This window comes from Micropterus salmoides, unplaced genomic scaffold (assembly GCF_014851395.1).
Source record: "Micropterus salmoides isolate LMB-PRFRI ecotype aquatic unplaced genomic scaffold, ASM1485139v1 Ms_hic_scaffold_20, whole genome shotgun sequence".
Taxonomy (NCBI): Eukaryota; Metazoa; Chordata; class Actinopteri; order Centrarchiformes; family Centrarchidae; genus Micropterus; species Micropterus salmoides.
Genome location: NW_024041151.1, coordinates 9,759,867 through 9,780,105, shown reverse-complemented (window position 1 = coordinate 9,780,105; position 20,239 = coordinate 9,759,867). Strand labels below are relative to the sequence as shown.

At 40.0% G+C, this 20,239-nt stretch overlaps 1 protein-coding gene across 4 annotated transcripts in view; it reads left to right on the top strand.

Annotated features, from left to right (window-relative positions):
* Nucleotides 1-19,492, top strand: part of LOC119914249 (fibrinogen C domain containing 1) — a 273,866-nt gene extending 254,374 nt beyond the window's left edge. For all 4 annotated transcript variants that reach the window (XM_038733415.1, XM_038733412.1, XM_038733414.1 and 1 more), the window contains 2 exons: nt 13,078-13,257; nt 15,824-19,492. In XM_038733415.1, coding sequence (XP_038589343.1) covers nt 13,078-13,257; nt 15,824-16,089 — 446 coding nt within the window. In that variant the 3' untranslated portion in view covers nt 16,090-19,492. The remainder of the gene's footprint in view (nt 1-13,077; nt 13,258-15,823) is intronic.
* The last annotated feature ends 747 nt before the right edge of the window (nt 19,493-20,239 follow it).

The following is a 20,239-nucleotide window of genomic DNA, read 5'->3' as shown; positions in this document are numbered from 1 at the left end:
TACCTGAGTTGATCCAAGTGGAATGGCTCTCAGCTCTGTTCATATGGTGCGTTATAGTCATTGGAAGGGTTGAATGTGGATTTTCAAGGCAAATAGCACCAGCAATAAGGTACAGCTAAACTTGAACATAAGCATGGACATATTTCAATATTAACATGCTGAAATTTAGCAGATAGTGGGTTTTCTGCCTTTTACTGGAAAGCTAATAGTATAGAGGCATACAGGCAATGAGGGGAACATTAATTTGTGGACCACATTTTCTGGCAATCCATCCAATAGTAACAAAGGTAGTACTTAGTACTTAAATGTCAGGAGCTCAGTAAATTCAGTAGGATTCACCATTTAGGGCCATCAGTGTTGTATTGCAATTATTCAGAAATATTTCAGTCTGGACCAAAGAAGTTGACCCACCCGACCACCCATACAGCCAAGCTGCTAGCATCGCTAAAAAGTACATGTATTGGTTCTTTTTTTAACCACAAGTGCTTGTTAATCAATGGCAAGTGTTGGTGTTCCCTCTCTGTTTTGGCTTGTCAACCATATTTTGGATTATCTTTGTCTCATTTGGATCAGTTCTAACCATTCTTGGGTTCCTTTGGGATTGGATCTGGGTTTTTTTTAATGCCAGTTAGGTTCAGGTAGGTTTTTGCGGTCTGTTTCAGATCAGGTTCAAAACTTTGTACCTCTGAAGACCTCTTGTGGATTCCTGTGCACCTATCTTAGGCTGTGTTCAGACTGCAGATCAATGTGACCCAAATCAGATTATTTTGCTCATATGTGAGTCAGATCAGATTTTTTTTATAACGGTGTGAACAAGCCCAGGTCACATGGAATATGTTCTTTTCCAGTTCGGATTTGGGCCACTTTCATATGTGGTCCAAATCTGATACAGTCCGGATTTTTTGAAATGCGACCTCAGTGTGGACAGTCACATCGTAATTGATGCCACTCTGACGTCACCCTAGAGTGTTCAATTCTGCGTTAAATGGAGTTATGGTGAACAAAAAAGCTCCACAAAAATGTAATTTCCATGACGAATGTCATGGAAAGAAAGTTATGAACATGAGTCATAATTCAGCAGAAATGTGACTCATGAGAGGGCAATGAAATACGGGAGTCTCCCGTGAAAATCGAGGAGGGAGGAGAGGGGGTTAGCAAGTATGAGCTAACCGGAACTAACCTCTGTGGCTACTTGTTTACTTACGTACGACAGCATGCTGCATGTAATGTCGTTTTATTCTTCTGCATATGCGGTTCACTTGCAGACCGTGGAGTCTGATATGGGCCACATTTAAACAATAATGTGAACTGTTAATCAAAAAAATCGGATCTGGTAAAATATTTGGAATTGAGTATTAAGTCCTGCAGTGTGAATGTAGTCAATACTGTGTGCATAATGCTGTGGCTTATTATTATTAAGTTTACATTTCTTTATGCAAATGTAGTTCCTGCCTAAGAGAATTGTGCCTTCTATTGCTAAACCTTGAAGCTTTGTGTCTATGTGACTGCTGCATACACAGTGGATCTTTATGCCCTGTCTGTTGCCAGTCTTTCCCGTCAAGCTGGGGCTGCTCTTCTCATTTTGTTTTACCTGAGAGCACCTCTAAATATTAATGTGATCTTCTCCGTGAATTACAGCCTTACAGGCCTGCCAACTCTCTCAGCATTTGTCTACCTGACTCTCTTTCCCTCCTTCACTTTCCCTCTGTATCTCCCTTCACCACTCTTGGCTCAGTCTTTCCACCCCGAAGGTTAATTTCTGATGATATCAGATGTGATGGGTTGTTGGCTCTCATTCGTCTCTCTCATGATTTTTTGACTCTAATCCTGCCACTCGAGCAAAATCCCCTCCTTTATTTTGCCCAGTGGATGGCTTTTGGAAGCATTTTGTTTCACGAAGGTGTGAGGTTGATAGCAAACCTGAAATCTAATACTCACATCAATTTGAACTAACTCTCATCAGATAAATGAATCTTACACAACTTAGCCAACCCCGAAATACCTTGTACTTTGTACCTCAGAGATTTAAATTTGTTGTGTCATGCATGTCTTACCTGCCCTTCTTATCACTAACAAATTAATCCAGTTAGAGTGGGATACACAATAACTATGTGCTGTGGCTGGGACTTGAGCAGCAATTCTGAGGATTTCTGAATTTGTTATGTTGAACATCTGGAGTGGACCAATAGCATAACAAACAGACACACACAGTGAAATGCTCTCAAAAAGACACTCATCATAAGGTGCACTACTGAAGTGCTCTGAGATATCTAAGCCAATAAAAAATGTTTAAACAGACTCTATGAAAACACAATTGATTGCAAAGCAAGTGTACTTTAACAATTCTCTTTTCAAAATCAGCCACTCCAACTGCTAACATTAGAAAAGAGCCAGCTACAAATTTGTAACTGGAAGGTTTTATAGTGTTTTTTCTTTGTTTTTATTCATGACTACTACTACTACTACTACTTCTACTACTGCACACTCATGCCTTCAAATGTACTATTCACTCAGTCAGTCATCCAGGTCATAGGAGAGTAAAATCAAGGGCAACTGGACTTTGTTAAAGGTAAAGATATATCACCTCTCATCCAAGAGGCTTCTGCATTTCTAACTGACTGGCAGGGAGTCACCAGTATGTACCCTCTTCGGAGTTGTTATCAGGGTGGTGCATACCACTTGGTTTGTTCATGCTCCAGGCTGTTCTAACGACAGTCATTAGTTAGAACTGAAGAAGCCTCTTGGATGAGAGGCGAAACGTCTTCAAGTATCTTCAACCAAGTCCATTTGCCTTTGATTTAACCCTCCTTGGAATTGTCAACATGTGAACCCAAACTGCATATTCTATATCATTACCATCAGTAATCACTGTCAAGTGCATAGTAATACCAGACATTTTGACTTCCTCTTCAGCGCTCAATTAACGTTTGCATGAATTATTCTTAGAGCAAAGGCACTGTTTTATGCATAATATATCATAACAGGACCTCAATACACAAGAAAATTCCACGTGGATCTTACCGGTTAAAGCTAAAATGATGAGAAGGAAATAAACATGGAGGGAGTCAGTGATGAAGTGAAATAATTATTACATGTCTCTAGTTAAAGTATAAATCTGTCACTATAGGACACCAACAAGTGTGTGCGTGTGTGTGTTTTTGATGTATTCTTGATTGCCATGGTTGCTTGGTTAAACTGTGGCACAAGAGTTAGTTGGAGGGGTAAATTGCATGACATTAATTTTAATCAGGACTCATCGCTACTATACATCATTGTGACCTGCCAATTAGTTTTGCATCTCATGTGTTACACCAACCTCTGCCTACCCCATCTATTAAAATAATATACCCACTCATTAATAATAGTCATGATAAGAAAAATGCAAGAGGGAGGTTGAAGAGGTTTTCAAAACAGATGTCTGCACGGAAGGAGCTCCAAACAAGCTCACTAGCAGCAGCTAAACCATTAAATTGTTCAAACTACATTATAAGCAACATGAGCATACTTGTCGCCTCCTAGTCTTACTGTGAGCTCACACTGGCAGAAGCAACAAGATACAAAGCGACCGGTACTCATTCATTTCAAATGAGTACTGGGAGACGTGGTGCAACAGAGAAGGGAGTGACAGCTGGAGGAGTGATTTCAGCGATTCGGCGACAGGAGAAAGTCAAGCAGAGTTAAACTTTAACTGAGCAGAGATGTGGAATAGCTTAGTCACACACATTGACACCTAATCACTAGTAAAGATAATAGAAAATAACATTAGATTTTCAATTATTTAAGAGTGCTACAACTGGCTATGGTTTGTGAACCTCTTCAAATATTACACACTTTGGACAGCATTGACCAGTAAGACAGCAGCTTATTGGCAATAATTGCTGGTCTAAGTGCATGGTTAGCCACAGCCCACAGCTCTGTCTAATCCACAGGATCAGGGTTTACATTGACCTGTAACTGACTGAATGATCTGAAAGCGAATGAGAGTAACTACCTAAATATCTACCGGGACTTGACATTTTACGTATACTAAATGTTAAATAGGTGAGCATTTCAGACATAATGCCACATAAATAATAATTTATGTATGCCTATGCTTTAGAGCAGATTTCGAACTAGGGGGTACTTTAACCCCGGGAGCAAATAATTCAGCAGATGCCCAGAAAGATTGTGGAGCTCAACTAATTTGAAAAAAAAAATATCGATTTCTCTTGAAAATATATATATTGACATACAGAGTCTGCTATAAGACCTGAATACCACATGTTGCAATTAAGAACACATAACAAGCTATTTAGCAAGCAAGCAGAGAAGTCTGAACAGTTTGCTAAAAGTAATGGATCAAACAGAGTGAACAGCAATGCCAAACATTGATATGAGAATGTGAAAAGTCATTTGGCGACTATACACCATTGTGATGACATGGTATTTAATTGTTTATTGTAATTAGTTGTGAAGCTGCAGAGGCATAGAAATACCCCCGATAGAGTCTAGACACCGGTGGTGGAGATGAAGGGATGAAGAGAATGCTGAGGATTTGGATGTGATGATAGGACATCTGCTAAGCTTGTACTGGGCCTGGGTCTGATGAGCAGGAGGTGAATGGGGTGAAGGAGGGCTGCAGCGATTTGTACTGTATGACAGCTAGCACAAGGGGAGACAATGGATTTTAAGTTAGCTAGTGACTTCATGATAGGCTGTGCTGATCATGGTATGATCTGACTGGAAAACTAAAGGAAAACAAAGTCTCCACTGAAGAAAAATACAGGTGGGCTGACATCAAACTGCTAGTGTTCAAATAAACCATGTCCCAATAACAGTAGATGTGCCATTAAATATGAAGCTTTAACACATTAATATTGTCTGTGTTTATTTAACAAGCTAGCCTGTACAACATAATTGTAGTTAATTATAGGCTGATTATACAAAAAGCTACCAAAATATTTGAAATTGCTTGAATCTGAATGGTTTAGTCATATGAGCTTCCTCCACCTCCTGTGCTCCTCCACATTGCTACACAGATGGAGAAGCACAGGAGCTTTGTCAGTGGCTTTTTAGTTTATAACATGTCTTCTTGTTGTCTGCATTGTTGCAGAAATATATTTCAAACCAGGGTATATAAAAATGTGCATTCCCTCATCCCATGTGTTTTTGTGTGGTGGGATTTCTGGTAGTGCCGTTGGTGCTCATCAATGGTTGTCTGCTGTCAAAGGGTGTTAAATTACATTTATTCGAGAAACATACCTGTATAATTGGAGGACAACTGAGCATCATTAAAAGTAATCTATGTTCATCAGTAATTTGGTCAGTTTAAATGTTTGTAACAAGTAAAATGTTTTTGAAAATGATAGGAAAGCATTCTGAATGAATTAAATTATGTATACATATTTTGCTCACTTGTATGAAACCTACATGCACGGAGGGCTAGCTCAGGGGGGAGTATAGAAGTGTATAAGCTTTCCTGCCAACATAGACCATATTTAAGAAGACTGAAATCATTAAGGTAATTGTGAAGCAACTGATTTTGAACACAACCACTTGGAAACCCCAGCTGATTTATATTATCCTTACTTAAAGCAATGAAGCAGCTAAAATGTTTTATTTTGTTGTCACCAAAATACTAATTGTATTGTAGTCAGCACTGTTGCTGACGGAGAAAGAGAATTTTAAAGTATGCATGTTTTGTTGTAGATTACCATTAGAGCACCGCCATAATAACTTTCTCTCTGTGACTGTCTCTTTCTTTCACTTAATAGCTCCACTGGACTCTCACAAAAACAGCTTTGCTTTCAGTTGCTGTCTGCCTTCGTGTTCCTATACAGCATTGTCTGCACACATCATCCACTCAAAAAAGGACTCTTGGCCATGAAATAATAATGAATGAAGCCCAAGCTTAGAACTTGATTTACATATGTCATTCTGCTCTCATGATTATAGTATTAACATCTGTGTGTTTAGTGGGGTTGCAGAATGAAAGGATCTCAGATTATCGTATAATTCCTCCTTTATACTACCATCCTTCACACCATTCATCAGATCTACACAGGCGCATCTTGCCACCTGCAGTCCTGTTGAACCACCTCCATATGTGGTACTGTGAGACAACTCCTATTAAAATGCTGCAGGTCTGAAATATGCAGCTCAGCAAACTTTTGCCTATTCAGAAACCCATAAGGATTCAAAGGAAACAATATGTATTAATAAAATATTGCAAAATGTATCTATCTTCAAAGATGAAGAAAGTGACTCCTGAGAGCAGTAATGAGGGTGCTGTGGGCAAAGTGAACAAACATTCCCAAGATTATTATTCCCAAGTTAGACTCAGCCTGGGGAACAGCACCGTGTGTTTGCTGCTAAACAAATAGTACGGCTGAAATGTTCATTTAGTTAAAGAATATTCTGTATTCAGTCTTGAAATGCTTTTGAATATAGCGGAATCAACCCAGTGTTGTAGGGAGCTTTTACTTCAAAGCATATAGCACATAAACATGTATTCAAACTATATCCCTCCTTATAGCCAACACATAAATCTTACATATAGTATCTTCGTCTTTATGATAAATAACATACAATTCCTTTGAACACTGACTGTCTTGAATGGAAATTTGCAAAAGGAAACAGGCATAGAGGTGTGACAGTTAATCTTAAAATTCTTTTGCTTTTTGTCCTACCAAATGTCACCGTTGGCTCCGAGGGAGCAGCAAGCCAGAGAGTTCAGCACACACCTGTCTCTGTTTTTTTCCCTGCACTCCTATCTTTTGATGACAAGGGAAGAACCAACGACAGCAAGCCTTTTTTTTTATTCCCTAAGAGCAGACGACAGCAAGCCTTTCGGCAGATGCATTCACAGACCCCCTCAACAAGCCTAGCCCCCAGTGGCAAAGGGCAAAGCAACTGTCCCAGTGGCTATGGAAATAGCCTACCCCCTTCTAACTCCTCCCCATCCACAACCTTTGTAGAGTAAAACAGCTTGACAGGAAGATTAAGCAAGAGGGAGGGATGGAGAAAAAGAAAGAGGGTTTGAGTTATGGTGGGAGGAAGCTGGGAGGAGGAGACGGAAGAGTGCTGCTCCTTTTCTCCTTTTCAGCCGAAACAGTCTCATGAGCTGCCCCCAGCAACAGAGGGAGAAAAGCATGATGAATAATTAACTTTGAGAAATGTCACAAGCGGCACAGAGAAGTGTAATCATTTCTCTGTTGGGTTTAGAGATCTGTTTTTTATTCGTTTCCTTTATGCCCTGTAGTGCTGCACTTCGCTGAGACTCTGAGCACAGGACTGCAACCCATCCCCTAAAAGCATTCCAATACATTCCCCAACATACTTTTCAAATAAAAGCAAATAAATCATTAATATTTGGGCCTTTTAGCAGCATCACAGAGACGTCTCACAGAAGTCTTCTACATTTTTAATCAAGTCATTGATGTCAGTCTCATTAGCTGTAAAATCACATTTAAGGAGTCGGAATCTCTGGTGGTAACGGTTGAATCAATGTCAAGAAGGCTAGAGCTTTGTTTCTCTTTAGTTCTGCAGAACACAACATGCCCTCTCAGAATGAATAAAAGATAAAATAGACAAATTACTGTCTTCATGTTATAAACAATCTAAATGTGTCCTCTCCCCAATAAGCCTCAGAGCTGTGAAAATGAGTTATGGATTACCATGACCTATAGTTTAATGAGGTAATTGCAGATATACATCATTTGAATTTTTCATGGATGTGGTTACCAAAGAGGACCAATAGTTGCCCACATGTATTAGTGTGTTCTAAGGTCAGCCTGATGTTCATGTTTACAAGAGAGGAAACTAGAGGATAAAGGACAAGATAAAGTGAATGTTAAGCTTTCAGTGGACAGCATATTTTTAACACCATGGAAGATACTGCACTTTGTAGGCTTTCAGCCCTCAGCCCTGTTGTTATTGCAGCAGACAATGTAAAGGAGAGTGTAATGACATGGATGATTTAATGCCAAAGAATGCTTAAAGATTTTTGTCCCATCGATGTGTTCGTTAATCAGGCACATTCTAAATGAGATTCCTTATCAGTAAACACATTGATTGTTCAAAATGAGATGCTGATTTTGCCAGTATTATGTATCCTCTTTTTAATGACATTGAGTAATTGTGCCTGCAAGTACTGCTTGTGTAATATGGAGATTTATCTATGTATCTATCTATGGAAAGACTTTCAAAGAAGCTACCCATTCATAATTTCTCATTTGAGGCGTTGGAGAGCACTATCAGAACCATAAAATGTGCAGTCACTGTTTGCTCTAGAAAAATGTAACTCACGGCAGGGCTGGATTAGCCCGCTAGGGGGCCCCAGGGCAACAATGAGCGGTGGGTGCTGGTATTTCTGCCCCAGGTTTGCTGCATGTAGTTAGTTTGTGATAATTTGACTGAACACATTGGTTTAAGAATATACACATTTGAGAAAATATTAAACAATAATATTTAAATGTTAAAAGGTATTAAATTTAACACAGGGGGCCCTCTATAAGACCTCAATAGTAGGAATAAAAAAATACAGTAACCACCTGGACACTTACTATTTCTGGTATTGCCACGGGTCTCTTGCCGCACAGACAAACTGGTGCTTTCAGGGCCCTCGAGGGTCTTGGTTCCTGTGGCAGTTGACTTGCCTGGTTCCTAATCCACTTTTGACTCAATGTCTATGAGAAAGCTTCACACCAGAAATGTAGTTATTTGTTGGGCAAAGGATGCCTAAATTATTTCGCCACATTAACTGTGACATGAATACATGACACCTGGTCTATGAAAAAGTTCAGTCCACAATAATGTTGATCTCACTGTTTCTTCACATAGTACCAGATTATATTCGAAATCTGTTGCTTTAGCCAGGTGTTTCTTGAAGAAGCCAAACATCTTGAATTGTGAATGTATAAATGGACTACTTTTGATGGTGGTTATGGTGGTAACTTGGTAACTTTAAAATGTGTTACATAGACATTGTTTTGCCATGCTAGTGGGGTGGCTCTATAGATGGCAACGTCAGTCTGTCAGTCAGGCCCCCACTTTGGTCCAGGCTAAAATAACTCAACAGCTATTGGATGGCGTGCTATAAAATTTGATACAGACATTCATGGTCTCCAGAGGATGAATCCTTCTGACTTTGGTGCTCCCCTGTATTTTCATCTAGCATCACTGGCAGGTTGACATTGTTTTTGTTTTGACTTTAATATTGCAGCAACTATTCGATGAACTGCTATGAAATTTGGAACAGACATTCCTGGTTCCCTCAGCATGAACTGTAATACCTTATATAGATAATGTTTAACTAGTGCCATTAACAGGCCAAATTTGTAATCTGTACAATACTTTGGTTTATGGCCAAATACCTGCAAGACTAGTGAGCCCACAACCGTACTTTGTGTTTAATCAGCATGCTAACAAGTAAGGTGTTGACAATAGTAAATATTATACCTAGTGAACATCAACAAGTTAACACTGTTAAGTGCAGACTCAAATATCCACCACCTTGGCTGTAGACTCTTAGTCTTGTTCCTATACAAGTACTAACTCAAGTGAATGCAAACATAGTTAATTTCTTTGGGACTGTCAAGTTTGTTTGTTTTTTGACATCTGTGCAACCTCAAGAAAAAAAAAAAGATATCATTGTTGTACTTATTGTTATTGCTATTATTATTGTTGCTATTGTTATTATTATTATTATTATTACAGTTATTACAGAGTTAAAAACAAGGTAGACAATATAATCAAAGCCATGAAAAACAATGTGCTTTAATGTGGCTCAGATATATTACCAGTCAGAATAGACGGAATAAAGAAAGCATACCCTAATTGCCCATCTAAAGCGTGTAGGAGGACAGAAGTTTTTTTTTGACTCTCTGCTAAGCTTCCCTTAAATGGCAAATCAGTGAGAAGAATGAAGAGTCTCTCCCCAATGGAGCAATCAGCATGTTAATGCTGAAGCAAAACACCTCAAAATTCTCCCTTGTATTTGAACCAATTTTAAATAACCTAACAATAGCATTTAATTAACAGGGAGTTACACCTGAACATTTAGATTTTAACCAAAGAAGTCTCTGTTGTTATTTTACTTGTCTTCCTTTTTAATTATTCTGAATTAAAGTCTCACTGAGATTCTCTAGGGCTTTAATTAGGGACTGAATTAAAGTTATGTAAATACAGTTGGAAGCCGCAGAGTCTTTAAATAGAGTTGTGTTGCATCTGGTATTTTATTTTCTTATTTTTTTCTGAAGTGAAAACATCCTAAGTCTTTCCTTTGAAGTTTGTCAAGTCACTCCAGGGTACTATTCCCTTAGGTGTTTGTGTGGATTGATACTTTTTCTCACAGGGCTATGATGCAAAAACTATTTCTGCAAATGAGCCATTTTTGTTTCTCTGAATGTGTGTGAAAACGTGTTGCATTTTGTGTGTGTTTCTCTGTGTATGTGTCCTGCATATATGCTTGAGTATTTATATTCTTGATCTATAATTAAATGGGAACAGGGATGCATGAAGTTACCTGTATCAATGACTGATTCTCCACCTCCAATTTGCTGATCCGCTGTGAAAATAAAAAGAGAGGGATCAACCTCCCATTGGGCTAGATTAAATCCAAACTAAGTGCCTGGGCCCAGACTGCAAGCTTCTGTCTGTGAATAATAATGGGTTCTTTCAGCTGTGTTTGTCATCAAATTAGCCCTCTACTTCAGACAAGGCGCTCTCAGAGTGCAATTCTCGACAACGACGGAATTCAAATTAGGCAATGTCAGTTTGAGGTTTGTGAGCTTTAAAAAGCAAAATGAGTTTCATTTGTGAAGGTGATGATTGCTGTAGGAGGTAAAATGACAGTGTTCAAGTTCATGAAAACACCTTCCTTCCTGTGGCGCAGCTGCGTTCATGCTGATTCTGAATCACGTACAGAAACCTAAACCAGAACCAGACCTTAAACCTACCCCAGCGTACAGCTCTCTCTAGAAGCTCTAAATCCAGGCCTCCTTCCCAACCATGTAGCCTATGAATTAATCAAATTGTCATTTCCTTATTGTCAATGGGCTCAAAAATCACTTGGAAATGAAGCACACGCCTGTTTTATCCATTGCTTGCATCAGCCACTATTCTGCTTTTAATGTTGGGATTCCGGGTTGGATTCAGCCCTGTGCACGCTCCCGAGCCTCTCGTACTACAGCGGCAACACGGCAGCTCACAACATGCAGTCCACTAACACCATAAAACAACCATCTCACAGCAAAACACAGGCTCCATGTAAGGATACAAAGCAACAATAAAGGTTTATGTGCTGAAGCCGATCCGACCAAACAGGTTCAGATGATGTCGAGTAAGAACAAAGTGAGCATTTGTAAAGCTGGAGAAATACAGAGAAAGTCATGTTAGCTCGCCGGCTAACGCCGAGCAGTTGCTAATGTTATCCAGTGCGACCCATGTTATTATCCTGTGTACCACTGTTGATTTAGCCTGCAAGAAAGGATGTAACTTAACGGTAAAAAGCAAATGTGGAGCGATTTGTTTTGATTGAACGTTAGCCTATAGTGATGCAGCCTGGAACAGCCAGCTAACGTTACAGTAGCTCGGACCTGCAGCTGTTTGCTTCGTAACGTTCAGTTTAGGTTTATTGTGGTTTTACCAATACTCAGATACGGAGCCGGTGTTGAGCTGCCTCTGAGATGGAAACGTTGAAGTAACAGAGCCTGAACATGTCTGAGTGAAAAGCCACAGCCTGCATGCTGGTGTTCCTGCGTTTATTGCAGGATTTCTGTATGAAAGTGGTTGTGTTTCGGATTATGCTCGCTCATGACTTCAAGCGAGCACGCGTACGAGCACACATCTGGTTGCAGTCTTAGAACCACACCGCTAGTGGCCCTGTAAACTCCATAATGCCCCTTTAAGGGATTGAGCAACAATTAAAAGATGGGTCAGGGGCATCCGATGAAGTGATTGCAACCCTTTAGCCAAGGAACCCTCACTAAAGATGACTCCAACCACATGTTGTTTTGAATGAGGCTTAACTCCATTTGAAACATTCATAATTAACATATAACTAACACTGTGAGCACAGACTGCACTTTAACATTCTGTATATTTTCAATATCAGGAGGCCACAGATGTTGTTGACTTTGCTGTTAAATTTTAAATTTCCTCTTTCCATATTAAAACTATAGCTTTTTCATGAAGTCAGGTGCCCTTGTAAGTCTTTGATGTTCTGAGACTGAGTGGGGAATTAAGACATGTTTTTACAGAGAATAAATGCCTTCTCATTCAGTTGGTTCAAAAAACAATTCACTGTCCTGAATATGTCTTTGAAGCCCTGTAAGCACATGCTAAAATCAAACAATTCAGCCTTTCTGGTTATAATACTTGCTGTTTCAAGAAACCGTTCAAAAATAATGACTTATTCTTTTCATTATTTTGCTTTTAACTGAACAACAAAACACACAACCTTCCTGATGTTTTTGTTTGAGTGTATTTACTCGCAACACCGTGTCCAGGTTCATTTTACAGTATCCTTACCTTTATCCAGGACACTCCACCTTGTCACTTTGCCACCTTGTCTCCTTTCAAAGTGATTACAGACACATTCACTATCTTGAACAGTCAGAGTAGGCAAAGAGCTCTAACCAAGTAGTACTCAGTAAATGAGGCCGAGATGGGTGAGATCATTTTTTTGAATGAGGTTTGGTACTGTAAGATTTAGCTGAAAATACATCTTTAGAACATACTAAACATTGCTGATACCCCAGAGTGATTGTACAATTTTGATGCAGCTGTTATAATACAAATTTGAATTTTGTAAGTGTTTCAATACTTGTGGTAAAATCTGTACATTGTTTCAGTGGATTCAGCTGGTCTCTCCATCCTCATGGCACACTTAAAAAGAAACTCTAATCTTGTTTTGGAAAGAAACCCTACACATGCAGCGGGAGACTCTAAATGGGGCAAAAACCATGTTACATCTTATTTCCAGACAATGTACGCCGTTAAGAGGCTACTGAAATAGCTTTATATTGTTTGCTGAGACCAATGATAGTACTTTGTAATGGATTGTTTTGGTCTGTGTCTCGCTCTTTTTCCCTGCAGGGCTGAAGCAGATCCATGCCCTGTCCATCCAGGGAAACTATGAGCTACGTATAGACTTGGAGGACTTCGAAAATAGCACCGCATATGCCCAATATGGCACCTTTGGAGTAGGCCTCTTCTCAGTGGACCCTGATGATGATGGATACCCTTTGACTGTGGGAGACTATTCCGGCAATGCAGGTATGTGCGCTCAGTGAACTAGTTGCCTGTATTTGCAAGATGACCCGTGTTTGTATTCTGATTAGTATACACTATTTTTGTTTTTGCATGTTTCTTTTCATTTAACCTAATTGTGAATACAGAAGTCACAGCAGTGGATGGGATGGAACCTCCAGGCAACTTCCAGTGCATGCTGCCTTACAGTAAAATAATAGTATGTTGTTTTTACAGTGCAGCAAGTGTGTCCACTTGTGATCCCATCTAGACAGTTGCAGAGAGAGAGAGAGGAACTGCTAGTGACTGTGTCTCTTCTCCCCAGCCATCAGATCCAAGCCAGCTACCTGTCACCTTGATTAAATTACTGCCAATTAATTGCACTGCTTGACCTGCAGCGTAAACAAAAACCTGCACATTGAAATGAAGAAGCAATTTAGAAAACCTCTGGAGTGCGCTGTTCCGAGAATACAGAGAGAATGGGGACAGATACACAGAAATGAGAGATGGAGAAGGGAAGTTAAGTGGAGAGGAAGGAGGGGGGGCTGGAAGAAATAAAGGATGGAGGAACGAAAATGGAACAGGTGTGGGAGAAGAAGAGAGTAACAAAAGAGAGGAAGAGGTAAATAAAATGAGGATCGAGGATCGAGGTATCCAAGGGACAGGGGACGCAGAGAAAGGGGGAAAAAGCAAACCAGAGGGGAAGGGAAAATGTGTTGCATGTGTAAAAGCTTTTTCCCCAGATATGGTATCTGCTAAAAGGTCCTGTAATGCTCCTGGCCTGTCCTTAGCACGGCCTGACCTTGAACTCTATTGCCTTTTGGACATTTGAATCCAGTCAAATTAAAGGTAATCAAACTCTCTCAGGATGCTCATGCTCTCACCCCTGCTTCCCTCAGGCAGTGCTAGTGTTATTATTAGTTGTAGTATTTTGCTCCTGTGGCTGCTTTTTGATCAGCTGACAGGTGCTCATTTGGGTTGAAAGCAGCTGGATCGTAATGGGCATCAGAGGGGGCTGCTGGCCCCCAGCCACCAAGGTGACATCCAGCGTCTTGCAAATGAGCCTTTAAGTGCTTCTGTTTTGTTTTGTTTTTATTTTTTTTCCCTTCTCAGATCATCCCATTGTTGACACCACTGAGTTGCTTTTTTTGTCCCCCACTATCTCTTTTCTCCTAATATTGAGCAGCGCACAACATGAATATCAGACATGCCTGTCAGATTTTTTTTCCCACTGACTGGTTACCATGGTAATGCCAAATGGATAGCAGAGTAGGACAGAGTGAGAGGGTAAGGAGCTGGGCGACCACATCCTGGGCAATTAAGGGCTGTTTGATGCCCTGACGAGCTGTTAGCCGTCACCTGATGACTGGTGAGCGGTCTTTCATTCTCTCTCAGCATTATCCTTCTATCCACTTCTGGTCACAGTGTGAAGCCTGCTTTAGAAAGAAAGGAAAAGACATAGAGCGAAGGGGAGGTATTGGGTGTTTATTGAACATGATGAGCTCTTTGTACCTCAGTTTGCTCAAAACTTTAGGAAGAGGACATTGTTTTGATTTTATTATTTATCTTGTAAGTCTCTGATGCGGCCCTTACCTTATAGGATAATTGGACTGGTTTTCGATACAAAAGAAAGCACAAACAAGTGCAACCAGCTGACAACGACAATCTGCCTCCATGTTTGTTTTTTTCCCTGGAATTACTACTCTGAAATTGTTTAGTATATGCCAAGTGTGTGGTCCCGTTTCTTGACTGAATCATCTGGTGTGTTCATTATTACGATAGAAATATAAAGCATTTGTTAAATCTGTTGTTATGTCTGTAGTATCCCAAGTATTTAAAAATCAGTTAAGAATTTTAAATCCTCTAGTGTCGCTGTAGAGAGAGAGACCTCTTTATATAGTAAATACGTATTTTCAACTCAGTAATTTGATATACAAATCAGACTTACCATGCAGACTATGATTAATAATTAATTAATTAGGGCACTGAGGTGAATCAGCTTGTCAGCAGCATCCCTGCAGTGGCCTTCATTATCATATTCACGATCACAGGTTTAAGGGACCGGTTACAAAAATACCAAAAAGATGGACATTGATCAAGAAAGAATAAAATCAACATACATGATTACGTCCATTAAGTATGTCTTTTCTCTCCTCTTGTGACATTTCTGTCCATTAACTGATAGACATGCTGATTAAGTCATTGGGGGTGTCTTATTAAAAAAAAAAAAAAAAAAAGGAAGACAAAAAGGTCACCGCAGAACCTTTGAAAAACTGGCTATGATGATGTCTGACCTCCTGCTTTAGGTAATGAGAAGCAATCCTCTGGAGAACCGTCAAGCTTTATTTTTTATTCTAGAATCTCTTTTTTATAGGAATGATTAAAAAGGCAAAATGGCAGACGTTTCCCTTAAAGATGTGGATATGTCTAATGACTTATTAGTTTGGTGAAAGGCACAGAGGACATATGATAGCTGTTGCTTTAAAATGTAAAATTTTCTTTTAAATAAACAAGAGTTAAATTGATTCACATCTATATCATGCTTTTTGTATATGTAATGACACGTTTTGTTGCACATGTTTTCCCGCGCTAGGTGACTCTCTACTGAAACACAATGGGATGAAGTTCACCACCAAAGACAGGGACAACGACCACTCGGAGAATAACTGCGCCTCTTTCTACCACGGTGCCTGGTGGTACCGCAACTGCCACACCTCCAACCTTAATGGCCAGTACCTGCGCGGTCAGCACACCTCTTATGCCGATGGCATCGAGTGGTCCTCCTGGACTGGGTGGCAGTACTCCCTCAAGTTTTCAGAGATGAAGATACGACCTACCCGTGACCCAGAGAATAAATGAGAAAGACAAAAGAGAAAGAAGAAAACAGATTTGTTTTTTGTTTTTTTGAAACATTAACAAACCACAATTTCTGACAGCTAGGTGGAGTTACTTGTCTTGATATTGTTTATTCGCTAAAACATACCTCCTTTAAGTTTAGTTGACTCTGCTGTTTGCCTCCTGATGTCTCTCTCCCTTTTTGCTCCTCTACCTCCATCACTCAGCTACAAGGGTCATGCTGGCTACCATTATCCTTCTTCCTAGTCCCTTTCTTGAAAAAAATAATGTAACCATTGTCCCTTTATTTAGAATTTTTTTCACAGCTTACCAGAGCTCCAAAACCACTGCACTAGTCTGACATGGTGGCCCAACCATTTTCTGCAGAATCACACACCAGCGATTTTGTTCTGACATGCAACCCTGACCCCTCATCTGTGCTGACATGGCACTTAGATTGTGGTTCAGTCTCACTGGCCATTGCTGTGTAATCTGTGAATGGAGAGGGTTGCTCCAAATATAATAGAAAGAGAAAAGCTCTTCATGAAATATGAACAGGAGACACAAATCCTCCTTACTCCCCTTGCAAAGGAAGAGTTTCACCAGTGAGAAGGAACAGCGCAGTTGTACACTATGTCACATTTACATCCTTGATCCGTGTGAATGAGACCCAGCAGGGTAGTGGCAAGAAGTGATAATGAGAGGGAGACAGAGACAGAGAGAATGAAGAAACAATTTGACAAGAGTTAAATTAGTTCAAGGAAAGGGGGGCAGAGTGAATCAAAGGGGAGAGAGTACGTGAAAGAAGAGGAGGTGCAAGAATGAAACAGAGAAATGAGAAAAAGAAAGAGACAACGGAGGATCTCATTCATCTGACTTGGGCCATTAGGGAGCATATTGGGCACTTTGTCTGATCTGCCTGCCAGCTGAGTACTGGCCAACTGATGCAGCACTCACAGATGGTAACCCAGCACTTTGTGTGTGTGTGTGTGTGTTTGTGTACACGTGCGTAGGGGTGTGCGTGTATGTGTGTGTCTACGACGGAGAGAGAACACACTATCAATTTCCTGTAATGAGTTCAGTAGAGCGTCTCGACTGACTACAATGTTTAGCACAGACAGACTAAACCTGATGCATGGCTGGCATACCTTCAGTCTCTCCATCTAAGTAGTTAACATGAAATTACAAAACCTGTAATGGATGTAATAGGAAGGAAAAGACACGGACAACCATTTGAAGCAGAAAAATGGGTTCACAGAATGAAAGAGGAATCAAAGACTATGTCACACCTACCCCGTTGATCTTATTTTTGCCAACCACCGCCATTCCCACCTCTCTGGTTTGTCTTTTTTTTTTCTTTCCAGATGATTACTATGGGATTTGTTTGTGTGACACAGTTTCTGTTGTCATGCAAACGGAGAGAAAGTTGCTGTAAAATAAGATTTGATGCTCTAAACCACTGTCTTTTTCTTCTGAGTAGGAATTCTACAATGTGTTATGGCAAAAACAAAATTGCCTAAAGCAAACAAACAAAACAAAAAAGACAATGACAGAAAAACAAAAAAATGTCATGACGAAAAAACACAAAGGCAACCTGTGGGCAGAAAATAGTGCAATTCTGATTTTTTCTCTCTCTCTTATTTTTAAGTCGATGAATCAACTTTTTTCAGTTTCATCGAGTTTGTTTGGATGTACTTAAAGCTTTAAAAAAATACCTGTAGATTTTATTGTACAGTGTGTATGACTTTTAGAGCATGTGAAGCTGTTTTCTTACTATGCTAAAACACAAAGAGTACTCAAGCACATGGACTAAAGAAAATCCACCATTTAAAAAATTCAGATGTACTTACAGAACTCTTCCCCTTCCTCTGCCTGAACGACAGGTGGGAGTGGCTTGTGCCGCTCTTAAGGTCGAATACGAGCGAAGAGGAAGAAGGCGATTATCCCTCAAGCACATGCCCCTTTCAAAAATGCAGCACAAATATAAATCTTTTACGGAGGCACAATACGAGAGAGATTTTGAACTTCATGGCACATCAGCTGCCTTGCTGGACAAGCAAGCGATCTTTCTGACATCTTAGCTTTGGAAAGTCCTGTGGCACTAGAAGGCAGTATTGAATGTGTGCTCAAAGGTGTCACCCCAGCTGACAGTGAGTTAAAGTGTAGCACCGAGCAATGTTGCACTGAATACCTCTGACACTGGAACAGCTGTGAGTTTTTCTATTATCACCGGTGCTTGGAGGGATTTCCCATTGCTGCGTGTGTTTCTGCAGCACCTCGGCTGTGTACATGCAGCTATACATCATGTCTCTGTGGACTACTGTCACCTCTCTTCAACATAAAAGCACAGACACATGTTACAAATGATAGCTGATGTTATAATGGCACTGAGTGTGAGGTGTAATAACAACAGAGGATATAGCAAATTTAAGGAGAAGGAACTGGACTGCGCGTGAGAGCGTATGCAAGTGTGTGTGTGTGTGTGTGTGTGTCTGCGCTACACAGTGGGCGTGGGTGTATGTAAGTGCGTGTGCGCGTCTACAGTGTCTGTGTGTACACATATGTACATGCTTTGGTTTGTACATGACCATGTGCATGAGCCAGATGACAGAGTGGGAGGCTGAGTGCGTCTCTCTGTGGAAGTAATGTGATGCTTATGTACAACTTGCCTCCCCTGCTATTTGTGTTGATAATGGAGAGATTTACATAATTATAATGAACTATTACTTATTGTGATTGTGAACCCATAAGAGTGGACACCACATTCTGGTACTGTGTTGAACTGCGCTGGTACCCTAAAACCCTGAAAACCCACTCCCAAAATCTTTACTCCCCAACACAACGTTGTGCTCACTGTATATGTTAATGCTATGTTGCCCCTTGTTATTTAAATGTAAAAATGAGTATTATTTGCCATACCCCTTTCTGTGTTTTTGTTGAGTGGATGTCTTTATAATCACTCTCTCTGCTGCAGCTTGCTAAGTCTCCAACGGAAGAGATGATAAAAAAGTGAAATCAGAGGCTCTAATCACTCCAAGTTATCCTGCTCATTACAGTGCATCAGCACGCTCCTGGTCGATTCCCAGTCCCCAAACCTTCTATCTTTTTTACCGTGTACCTTCTTAATTGCCTTAGCCTCTGCTGCCAATTCCCCCTCACTCCATACTGTAGCTCCTAATTTCTCCTCTCTTCTCTTTCCAGCTCCTGACTCCCTGCCTCTGCCTCTTTTTTGCTCTACTTTTTGCCCCACTCTCTCCCTGGCCCTGAGTACATCCATTCCTTCAGTCCCAGCGCAGAACTAACTCTCTTTTCGTTTTCTTCTCTTTTTGGTGAAGTACTATAGATTGTTTTGCTGAATCTTGATACTGTGTTTTAATGTTCTTCAACGTCAACATTTAATAAACATTCACATTTTATAAATGGGCAACACCCTGAAGTGTGTGGATTTTTGTTTTGTTTTTCTCAATGCATCCATGCATGCTTATAGCAGTGTGGTTGGTATTTCTGAGTTTGTTTTTTAATCTGAAAATGGTGGTTTGATCAAGCTGAATAAAATAGGCAATGAACATTTAGCATCATTTAACCTATCAAAAGAAAACTCTGTTAATGTTTTGGAACATCAACCTCAATAAAGAACCAAGAAAACGCGCAGCTTGGTGTGAAACGTAGCCCAAGTAAACATAGAATGAAGATAATGCTTTAGGGGCCATGCAGAGAGTTTGGGTTTTATTTACAAAGGTTCTCAGATAACATCTTCAAGTTTTCTGCTGCCAAACCAACAAAACAGAGGTAAATTGAATTTTTAAATTGCATTTTAAAAGAAATGAATTCAGTGTAACATGTCTATCCATAAACAAAGTCCCTAATAGTCTGGATATTTCACAGAACTTTAAAAGGTTTGTACTGATTTAGATTATCCCACTAAGTGATTAAAACTACGTGGTAGCCCATTTTGCATTATCTACCCATGTGGAGCTATTATCGCCAAGAAAAACATCATAAAGTGCTGTTACATACCTAGAAATCGGCAATATATTTGAATAAAAATAATAATAAGTTAAATGGAGATATCAGCGGAAATTAATTAGCTTTTAATTAGCTTTTTCAAAAACCATGTACTATCTTAATTTCCACAGATAAGGTGCCTTCGCCCTGCTGATGTGTAGCAATGTGA